The sequence below is a fragment of the Xenopus laevis genome, chromosome 9_10S, assembly GCF_017654675.1.
Source record: "Xenopus laevis strain J_2021 chromosome 9_10S, Xenopus_laevis_v10.1, whole genome shotgun sequence".
Classification (NCBI taxonomy): Eukaryota; Metazoa; Chordata; class Amphibia; order Anura; family Pipidae; genus Xenopus; species Xenopus laevis.
The window spans coordinates 55,482,150-55,493,804 of NC_054388.1; the positions used below are offsets into that span (position 1 = coordinate 55,482,150).

The window sequence follows — 11,655 nt, forward strand, 5'->3', positions numbered from 1 at the left end:
TAGGGCAATGGTAGACAAAGAGATTAGTTGCCTGCGACAAATCTTCCACGGGCAACTAATGTCCTCCAAATGCTTTCTCCTCTTCTACTATGCCCTTAGACCTTGATTCTTCAGAAGTCACCAGTATTTATGGGAAAAGTGTATATGAAGCTACATAGAGCTGCTAGTAATGATAAGCAATACAGCAGCTCTGTTTCCAGATACAGAAATTTTAATTTAAAATTTTTAAAATAATTGAAAATGAGAATTGCATTAAAAAATTGCTTTTCACTTCTCAGCCCATGTATTATGGGCAGTATCCCATAATATCCCAGTAGAGAAAATGGCTAATTAATGACAGCAGCAGTATTTCCAGGGTTCCTACTGCAGAGTGTAGATTGTGTCATTATATAATGCATAATGCAAATTAGCCAAGTCAAATTCCGGTGGACACAACTAGGCTGGATTATGGGGAAAACACTGCTTAATGGGTGAAAAACATGGCAAAGTGTGTCCAAATTTGCAAGAGTGAGAGCCAAACAGGAAGAGCAGGTTGATAGGAGCTGCACATACTGAGGCTGAGCCAGGGGGAGGGAGTACAGCCACAGGAATGCTACAGTTTCTGGATACACTGTGAGTACAATGGCAGGCTGAGGCTGCACACTGAACAAATCTGCATGAATCTTCTGTCTGCAACTCTTCTGCAACTCTACTGCAACAGCCGATCCTCCCGCACTGAGTACTTCCAGTCTCCAGCATGTAAATTCCTATAGTACCCTCCTATGAAGGAACAGAGAACCCTGATGCCTTTTCTATCGTTACAGTTCTACTAGCATACATGGGCAGCCACCTCTCCCAGCTGCCGGCCTTCCACAACTAGACTGAACTTTGCTTTTCTATAAGATCAAAAGATTTCAGTTTGTCCTGGCTGATAATGTCAATAATCTAAAAGCAAAGGGGTGGGGGCAAGCAGCTCAGAAAGAGGGAAATAAGGTAAAATAAAAGGGGATGTGAGAACCAGAAAACAACAGTAAAAGGGAATAGTAAGTTGTACTTATAATTCTGGGGAGGTATATTTATTATGTTGTGTAAAAAAACAGCAGGATAATATACCACATGTCGCCAGGCTTCACTGTGTTATAATTAAAAAAAAATTATGCATTTTTTCTTATAGTGACTTCTACCAGTAGCGTCAAATCTGTCTTTGCATGACGTAATATTACACACCTAGATAAATTCACCATTCATTTGCACAGCTTTTTACCCTGTTTCTTTAGCGTATTTCTTTTTTACTCAGCATAATAAATATGCCCCTGGGAGTTCTAAGCGGGAGAACTCACATGTTTCCCAGGAACAGCAACAGTAACACCAAAAAATTAAAGTGTTTTAAAGTAATAAAAACATCATGTACTGTTGCCCTGCACTGGTAAATCTGTTTGCTTCAGAAACACTACGATAGTTCCTATAAACAAGGTGCTGTGTAGCAATGTCAGAAATTGAAAAAGGGTCATATGTAGGGTTGCCACCTTTCCTGTAAAAAAATACCGGCATTCCTATATATTTATCTTTTTTCCCTATTAATAACATTGGGATCAACTGTCATTTTTACAGGCCAGGCCAGTAAAATACCGGCCAGGTGGCAACCCTAGCTATATGGCACAGGATAAAAAGTGGATAACAGATAACACCATTATAATATCTGTCTACCTGTATGAGATTAGGGATGTAGCGAACGTCGGAAAAAAAGTTCGCGAACATATTCGCGAACTTGCGCAAAAATGCGAGCGGTTCGCGAACGGTTCGCGAACCCCATAGACTTCAATGGGAAGGCGAACTTTAACATCTAGAAAAGACATTTCTGGCCAGAAAAATGATTTTAAAGTTGTTTAAAGGGTGCAACGACCTGGACAGTGGCATGCCAGAGGGGGATCAAGGGCAAAAATGTATCTGAAAAATCTGCCTGTGTGTGCTTGGAAGAGATAGTGTAGGGGGAGAGCTGTTAGTGATTTCAGGGACAGATGATAGTAAGTTTGCTGGCTAGTAATCTGCTTGATACTGCTCTGTATTGGAGGGACAGAAGTCTGCAGGGATTTGAGGGACATTTTAGCTTAGGTAGCTTTGCTGGCTAGTAATCTACTGTTCTCTTTAAACAACTGCCATACGTTGACCTTGTAGGCATTGTTTGCCCAGTTTTTTTGGACGCAGCCACTGAAGCACAGTTGCCAGAAAAAATATGCCATATAAATGCTGAAAATAGTCATTTTTCGCCATACGTTGACCTTGTAGACATTGTTTGCCCAGTTTTTTTGGACGCAGCCACTGAAGCACAGTTGCCAGAAAAAATATGCCATATAAATGCTGAAAATAGTCATTTTTTGCCATATACGTTGAGTCAACGTATGGCAAAAAATGACTATTTTCAGCATTTATATGGCATATTTTTTCTGGCCTCTGTGCTTCAGTGGCTGCGGCCAAAAAAACTGGGCAAACAATGCCTACAAGGTCAACGTCGTTGGCGTGCAGTAACCCTCCGAGATCCACCCCTCATTCATTTTAATAAAGGTCAGGTAATCGACACTTTTGTGACCTAGGTTGAAGAAAACACTGTGCAAATAATGCCTACAAGGTCAACGTATACACTACTACAGCGGTGGATACGGATTACGTAAAATATATGAATGCTGCTTGAAAAAAGTCACTCCGGTGTTTTTTCTGGAGACGGTAATATTATGGATATTTAGACAGAATGTGAACAAGGTCACACAGCTAGATGGCGGGTTGAAGAAAACAGTGTGCAAATAATGCCTACAGGGCAAATAATGCCTAAAAGGTCAACTTATACACTACTACAGCGGTAGTAAAATAAAAAAAAGTAAAATAAAAAAAAAATGAATATTAAAAAAAAAAATTAAAGTTGGTGCTGCTGAACTACTAGGAGCAGCAGATTAGCACACCAGTCCCACTCCCCAACACTGCTAGACTAATAGCACTGGGCTCTTATAGTAGTAGTAGTAGTAGTAGTAGTAAAACAACAAAAAAATAAATAAAAGCAGTCCTTACAAGGACTACTGTTATTGCAGCAGTCAGCAGATGAGATCAGAAGCAGGACAGCTGCCCACTGCAGCTACATACAGAGCACTGCAGTAGAAGGTAGATTACTAGCCAGCAAAGCTACCTAAGCTTAAATGTCCCTCAAACCCCTGCAGACTTCTGTCCCTCCAATAACAGAGCAGTATCAAAACGATTACTAGCCAGCAAACTTTCAACTGTCCCTGAAATCACTAACAGGCAGCAGCTCTCTCCCTACACTATCTCTTCAGCACACACAGGCAGAGTGAAAAAATGCTGCAGGGCTTCGGTTTTTATAGGGAAGGGGAGTGGTCCAGGGGAGAGCTTCCTGATTGGCTGCCATGTACCTGCTGGTCTGGGGTGAGAGGGCAAAAAAAAGCGCCAACAATGGCGAACCCAAAATGGCGAACGTCGCGCGACGTTCGCGAACTTCCGGCGAGCGCGAACACCCGATGTTCGCGCGAACAAGTTCGCCTGCGAACAGTTCGCGACATCTCTATATGAGATTGAGTGCCTGTGATTGTCTCAATACTGTATGTTTGTGTATGTGTGTTTGTCTGCATATGGCATGAAAACGGACTATTAAATATTTAGCAGGGAGACATTTTCAGCCTCTTCCTTAATTTCATGACCAAGGCAGTGCTATGATACAGACAATACAGAGGCAATACAGAGGCAGAGATTGCCAGATAATCTTGGCCTCCCTTCCCACTTTATTGCAGCAATGAAAGAATCCGGCTGAGCAGTGAAGATACTCTCTGGGCAGAAAACTGCTGAGCAGTAGAAAAGCTCAAGGATCTTTGCAGTGTTTGAATGCGAGGAAGAGAAATGGATTCCGGGCTGAGATCTTTACTCTCCGACCACAGCAGATATGTGGAATCATTCCGGCTGTTCCTGCAAAACTCCACAGAGCACCAGTGCATGCAGCACTTTATTGAGACCAAGCTACCCGACATCATCTCAAGGTAAGAGGGAAACAAATCCCCTAGGGCTGCAACAAAATGATATCAGTGGCACCTCCACGGTCAGATGTCTGCACAGAAACAAGTTTTTTAAAAAACCCATGTCCTGCAATCTTAGTCTTAAAGAGGTTGTTCACCTTCAAACACTTTTTCCACTTCAGTTGGTTTCAGATTGTTCACCAGAAAAACTTTTGCTCAATTACTTTCTATTTTCTATTTGTGACTATTTTTCTAACATTAAAGTATCTTTTTTTCACCTTCTCTGGGGAGTTGCTGACTCTGTAACTGTTCTAAATTGATACATTGGTTGATACATTTCTTATCTTTGTCCCTGCTGAGCAGAATCTCTGGTTTTCATTACAGGCAGCTGTTAGAATTAATACAATAGTTGCTAATACTCCAGAGATGCTGCTAAAAAATGTATCAACTTAATGTGCAAAATTGTACAGTTTAGAGTCTTGAATTACTGAGCTGCCAGACTCGAACACCTGAAACAGGGACTTTAAACATTAAACTTAGATTTTGGAAAAACAGTAAAAATGAAAATTAATGGAAAGTAATTGAAAAAAAAAGTCTTTTTTTTCTGGGGAACAATCGGAAAACAACTGAACTGAAAAGTGTTTGGAAGATGAACAACCCCTTTAAAGCATTCATAGCTGTTGTAAACACATTAATAAAATCTCAGCTGTCAATCAAATATTGCCTGCCCCTCCTCTGTGCCTTAGGCATAGAGGCAGGGCAGACAATTACTTTCACTTTCCATTCAGCTCTTCCTAGATGTCACTGCTCTCCCCACATTCCCCCCAGTTCTCTTTACCATTTAATTGTGTAACCAGGGCATGGGGATGGTTATCAGGTCCCCCATTCTAGTGCAGAAACAAGATTCTGAGCTGATGCAAGGCTTGCCTTAATAACAGTGTCCATAAAATGGCTCCTGCCTGCTTACTTTAATTATGAATTCCCAGACTGAAGGAAACAAGATTCAAATAATTCATATAGTGTAATTAAAGTTGCTTGACTAATGTGATAAAATAGGATTTTAAATATTTTTTTGGGGTGACAGGTCCCCTTTAACTTTTTCTTAGTAAAAAGATCTTTTATAATAACATTGGTGTATCTGTATTTTATCCCTGTGTTACAGTATAGGAAATGACAAGCCGGTGATTGACGTCCTAGGCATTGGAAGTGGATCAGGTTAGTTGCAAAAATAATACCTTTGGGGAAACTGTATGTCCTTGTGATTAGGAGGCACAAAAACCTGAGCCACAAAGCGCAAATATATTGCACACGAGCAAGACTTTGTCCTACAACACTGTATGCAAAAATGTCTGTCCTAATTAATTATACTTTTAATCAGTGGTTCTTTAACTGGCAGGCTGAATTATCAGACTTGTAGTCACTCTGCTTTGTAAATAATCTGTGCACCACCCATAATGGAAAGCAGGGGGACTTCAAATCCCAGAATCTATCACTTTGTGATGGAACAAGGTGAAGGGGTAGCATTACACTGTGAGCCTAAAGGGGGTGGAAAAGCAGTCCCAGCAGTACAGACACAGACTATTATGGTTTCCTTTAATCTTTAGAATTAGATATGTCAGTGTAAAATAACATTTATTTTTATAAGTTCAGATGTTGTTTATGTACCTTTTCTGCAAGGTCAACTGAATGAGCTCATGTATAGTTTCCCCTTAAATGTGCCCGATTAATGAGTTACTATATTGCATCAGTGCAGTTGCTTATAGCAACACAGAAGCATAAAAGTAAAAACAGAATTCTGATTGGATGCTATTGGTAACTGCACTGGCAGAGATTATTACCTACCAAGGTAAATCAGTGCCAATAACTTCTGTAAATATGTTCCTACCAGGAGAGATTGACCTGCAGATGATTGCCAAGATACAGGCTCGATGGCCAGGAGTCTCCATAAACAACCAGATTGTGGAACCAAGTGCTGAGCAAATCCTTGGCTACAAGGGTGGGTACCAAGCACCATCTGGAGTTCCAAAACCCTAAATGTGGTACTGGGGCATATTACATTTTATTCAGCTGTTGTAAGTTGCATATGGCATGCAGCAAACTTGCAACTTTAGAAACATGCACAGGCATCTGTTTAATGCTGGAAATTGTATGCTGTTGCTCCTAGCACAACTCTGCCTTATGTCCACCATGCTAAACATGGCATTGTGGGTAAAAAACAGATCCACTGGAGTTAGAAATTGCACTTTTTGTGGATGCTAGTGGTTTAAAGAAATAAACACAAGTGCCTTTTATTTAATATTATTATTATATTAATATTTATTAAATATTCTAATAGTTCCCATCACATTATAGCATAAAGACCTTCCTAGAGACAACTGAGCTAGAGACAGTGACACGGTAATGGTATATCACCATTGACTTCAGAAAACTCTTTCTCTAGCTGGGTGACTGCCCAACCCCATGCACAAAGGGCACTTCATCTGATCTGGTCACATCAGGCAAACAGAAAGGAATGTTCCTATGTTGCAAGAAAAGACTCTAACTGACCTCCTATTTACACCACCAGATACACATTCCAGCAGGGACAGCACCAAGAGTTGTATTGCTCTGTAAATGTTTCTCTTATCAGTGGACTTTGCCTGGAACAATCTTTATCCAAAGCCCTTCCGGCATCATTCATTAATGTGCAATTTCTTTTAGAGCGTGTGGCAAAGGCCCCAAATCTGGGATATGTCACCTTCTCCTGGCATCACCAGACCTCAAGTGAATTTGAACACAGAGTCACTGAAGATAAACAGATGACAAAGTATGATTTTATCCATATGATACAGGTAATATATAAGTTGATAAAGAAGGAAAAGGGCTCGCAGACTGACCAACATGTGAAAGAGGGCTACTGTGTCAATTCTACAGTCATCAGTTCAAAGCCCAGACCTCCCTTACTTACAGGGTTTCTAGTAAACTCTACTTTTGTACAGAGAGTACTCTTTACCCTATAGTATTGTGTCCTCACTGCAATCCAGGCAGAGGGAAGGAGGATGAGAATGGAGTGGGTTAAATGAAAAATTGTATGGTAAGAGGTGTAGCACAGCTGGCTGTGGGATGTAGAACATCAGCCCTATGCCATATTATGAGCAATTTGAAATGAAATATTAGCTATCATCCTGGAGTTCCATGACAAATCAAAACATTCAGTCATTCAGTCTTCTGCCTCTTATCTCTGTAGTTTCACAGAAGTAATTTCTAATATCCTTGTAATTTATTACATTATCCATTATAATACATGAGTGATACCCAGAGTTGCCTGCAGCCTTGTGCCTTTAGATTGTCACAGAACCCCTCAGTGATTTTTGTTATCCTTATAATTCGTGATAAGTGATTTTTTTTAGCCAGGCATGGATTCACTGTGAAATTCCACACTTTGCCATTTATGAATTTTTTTGAGAAAATCCACCACGAAAATTTATCAAGTGCTTAAAAATTTGTTGTACACTTAAAAAATGATTGTACATAAAAATTTTTTGAAGCCTATTGACTTCAGTGTGTTTCTGAGAAAAAGGAACAGATTTGCTCATCACTACTTATATTTCACAGTAAAGGGTACATTATCCCTTATAATATTATGCCTGTATAACTCAGCCTGCAGACGTGTGCCTGTATTTGGCCTTATAATTTATAGTAGGGGGTACATTATCCTTTATTGTATGAGTGATAGAGGTCCCTGTATAACTCATGCCTTTATATTGTCACAGAATCCATAAGTGACTTCTAGGGGCCCATTTACTTAGCTCGAGTGAAGGAATAGAATAAAAAAAAATAGAATTTCGAATGTTTTTTTTGGCTACTTCGACCATCGAATGGGCTACTTCGACCTTTGACTACGACTTCGAATCTAACAATTCGAACTAAAAATCGCTCAACTATTCGACCATTCGATAGTCAAAGTACTGTCTCTTTAAAAAAAAACTTCGACCCCCTAGTTCGCCACCTAAAACCTACCGAAGTCAATGTTAGCCTATGGGGAAGGTCCCCATAGGCTTTGCTAGCTTTTTTTGGTCGAAGAAAAATCATTTGATCGATGGATTAAAATCGAATTGCGGTAAATCCTTTTTTAACTTCGACAGTCGAATATCGAGGGTTTATTAACCCTCGATATTCGACCATAAGTAAATTTGCCCCCTAATATCCTTAGAATATACAGCAGGAGTACAAGCCCTTATAATACACAAGTGATACTAAGAGTTCCCTGTATAACTCAGCCTGCAGCCTTGTGCCTTTATATGGTCACAGAACTCCTCAGTTTATTTAATATCCTTATAATTTAAAGTAGGGGGTACATTATTCCCTATTTATTTTGCAATGAGGGGGTTCATTATTCTTATTGCATACCAGCCCCCCATGTACAGATATCCAGTCAATTTTTTCTCAGTGTTACACACGTTTGTATAGATTATTTACCAAGATGCTACAGGGATTAATGGATTCTCTGTATCATTCCAGATGTTATATTATGTAAAGGATGTCCCAGGAACCTTAAAATTCTTTAAAAGCTGCCTGGCACCCAATGGGAAGCTCTTGATCATTCTTGTATCAGGTAAGAAAAACCGCTACAAAGCAATAATATAATAATTATTATCTACTGTATATATTTATGGATGTACGGGTATGGGGCCTATTATCCAGAATGCTTGGGACCTGGGGTTTTTCTGGATAACAGATCTTTCCTTAATTTGGAACATCTTTTTTTAGAAAATCATGTAAACAGTAAATAAGGCTGGTTTTGCTTCCAATAAACATTAATTATATCTTAGTTGGGTACTGTTTTATTATTTCTGAGAAAAAGGAAATAATTTTAAATCATTTGGATATAATGGAGTCTATGGAAGACAGTATTTCTTTCTGAAAAACAGGATAATGGATCCCATACCTGTACCAAATCCACAATTTTTAGAAGCTGTATGAATATCAAACCAATTCAAACCAAGATGATAAGGCTGATATCAAGCAGACAGTTGCGCTGTCATAATTAAATCCCTAGTAATTACACTACGTATTGCAAACTTCTATCTTTGTACAACAGGAAACAGAAAAGGGGCCTCATTTAGTAAAGACCAGAGGACCAAGTGTAAAGATTAGGAGGCGGAAGCATTCGATACAAGCAGAACTTTTGTTTTGTTTTTTGTGGACAAATTATGCCTGTTCCAATATGGTTCAATGCAAGGTGTTCTTTATTGTGTACTACTTTTGCACACTAATCAGCTAGAAAAATGAGCATTTAGTGTTACAATGCAAAGTAAATTTTGGATGTACTGGGAGGTTAAAGGCAGGTATTATGTACAGTCTTCTTTTCGTACATTTGATCCTCGGACGCTGGTAGAATACACTAACACATTAGTGCACTACAAACTGGTTCTAAACAGTACCGCAGCTTGGCACAATTGCTTTAATTATGTTTTTTTACTCCCGATATTGCACCATTTAACTCAAAGCAGGGACAGAAAAAACTGGCCCTGCAAAGATATAGGGGACCATCGATGGATTGACTATTAAGCATTTCAAATTAGGGATGCACCGAATCCAGGATTCGATTCGGGATTCGGCCAGGATTCAAACTTTTTAAGCCGGATTCAGATTCAGCCAAATCCTTTTGCCCAGCCGAACCGAATCCTAATTTGCACATGCAAATTAGGGATGGGGAGGGATATCGAATGACTTTTTGTCACAAAACAAGGAAGTAAAAAATGTTTCCCCCTTCCCACCCCTAATTTGCATATGCAAATTAGGATTCAGATTCAGTTCGGTATTTTGCCAAATCTTTTGTGAAGAATTCGGAGGTTCGGCTGAATCCAAAATAGATGATTCGGTGCATCCCTATTTCAAATATATGTTTATAACAAATGTCTTATTCCAAAGGTTTAGGGTCCTAAAATGATTATGTTGTTGGGCCAGTTATCTTCTAATTATGCCACTGGTAGAAGGTCTTTAATATCACTCTTGTCTGTACTTAAGAAATGGGACATATAGTTACATACCCTTAGTCTTTTGTAATAGCTATTATATTTTATTTTCCTGTAGGTAACAGTGGGTGGGCCCCACTATGGAAGAAATATGGGCAGCGGCTACCTCTAAATGACCTCTGTCTGTATGTTACTGCGGGAGACATTGCAGAGATGCTTAGTTCAATGGGCGCCCGGTTCCAGAGTCACGAACTGCAGTCGGACATGGACATCACTAAATGTTTCATCGAGGGGGACAAAAATGGGGAACTTCTGCTGGACTTTCTGACCGAGACGTGTGATTTTAGGAAAAATGCTCCTGCTGAGCTCAGGGATCAGATTATCTGTGACCTAAAAAGTCCCAGGTGCAGTACAACAAAGGATGGGAAGGTTATTTTTAACAACAACCTTAGTGTGATTGTAGTGGAGGCGGATTAGTTGGTCTGGAGTGGAGAACACAACCCCCTTTCCACACCAAGCTGGGGGATCTTTAATTTACATAGATTGACTGCTGTAAACCATAGCAAACAGTCAACAGTTATTTCCAATGAGTCAACAGCAGTGATTGACAGTTCCACCCTAAAAACTCAAAAATATCTCTATTATCATGCTATTGAGAAAAAATGATTTATTATATCATATTAAAATACAATAATAACCCCACACGTAGCCCAAAATGTTTCATGCTTCCCCAGCACTTAATCATAGGCAATCTCAAATAGGACACATGTTTCTATATATACATTTTCAGTTATCTGTTATGTATAAGTTCCAACCTGGTTGGACTAATATTTGGGTACAATACCTACTAGATACTGTTGGAAACCCAGATTGAAGGTCAAGTTAAAGTGAGAGCTAGGATAAACATTGTTTATCTCTACCATATATTCATAGAACTATGGTTGAATGGCTGATACAGGAATTTTATGGTTTAATGGCTGATTCAGGAATTTTTTAAATGCACTATTTGGGGACGGGTTCTGATTAAATTTTGGTGGTTTTGTGACTAGTGTAATATAACTCCATAGATCTGTCTATACAATACACATAATATACCTACATAGAATGCACTCACATCCATAATTACTAACCCAACCTACAAGCCAAGGTTTCTTATGGCTGATTACCTTTGTATTAAATAAACACTGGATTCGAATACTACATTAGACCTGACTTACAATCATGACTAGATTTAGGCATTTTAAGCATTTACTTTGCAGTGGGGTAAGATCATGTACATTAGAGGGCATGGTTGTGTCTTTTGCCATCATGAAAAGGTGACATCACAAAATAGGCATGACACCATTATGATCTCATGATGGATTTGGCTCCACCTACGGGACAGTATGGAACCTCTTATCCAGAATGCTCAGGACCTGGGACTTTTTGGATAATGGATCTTTCCGTGATTTGGATCTTCATACCTAAAGTCTACTAGAAAGTCATATAAATATGAAATAAACCCAATAGGCTGGTTCTGTTTCCAGTAAGGATTAATTATATCTTAGTTTGGACCATGCGCAAGGTTCTGTACTTATTATAGAGAAAAACAGGATAATAGATCCCATATCTATACAAGGTAAAAGTGGTGTAACCGAGAGGCACATACATTGCCTGGCTATTATATTTTGGCATACATGTCTACAGATAGATCTCATTGTCTACACACA

General features: G+C 39.3%; 1 protein-coding gene across 2 annotated transcripts; it reads left to right on the forward strand.

Annotated features, from left to right (window-relative positions):
- Positions 1-543: 543 nt before the first annotated feature.
- On the forward strand, positions 544-11,146 carry hnmt.S (histamine N-methyltransferase S homeolog). 2 transcript variants are annotated; one of them, XM_041577655.1, is made up of 7 exons: positions 544-612; positions 3,771-4,013; positions 5,152-5,204; positions 5,878-5,985; positions 6,690-6,820; positions 8,490-8,583; positions 10,065-11,146. In XM_041577655.1, the coding sequence occupies exons 2-7, from the start codon at positions 3,862-3,864 to the stop codon at positions 10,421-10,423; spliced, it is 897 nt and encodes a 298-aa protein (XP_041433589.1). In that variant the 5' UTR covers positions 544-612; positions 3,771-3,861; the 3' UTR covers positions 10,424-11,146.
- Positions 11,147-11,655: the final 509 nt, after the last annotated feature.

Coding starts and splice junctions, on each gene's coding strand:
- hnmt.S (XM_041577655.1), top strand. CDS start 3,862: ATGCGAGGAAGAGAAATGGATTCCGGGCTGAGATCTTTACTCTCCGAC. Junction 5,205..5,877: donor AGGCATTGGAAGTGGATCAG/GTTAGTTGCAAA, acceptor TGTTCCTACCAG/GAGAGATTGACCTGCAGATG. Junction 8,584..10,064: donor CTTGATCATTCTTGTATCAG/GTAAGAAAAACC, acceptor ATTTTCCTGTAG/GTAACAGTGGGTGGGCCCCA.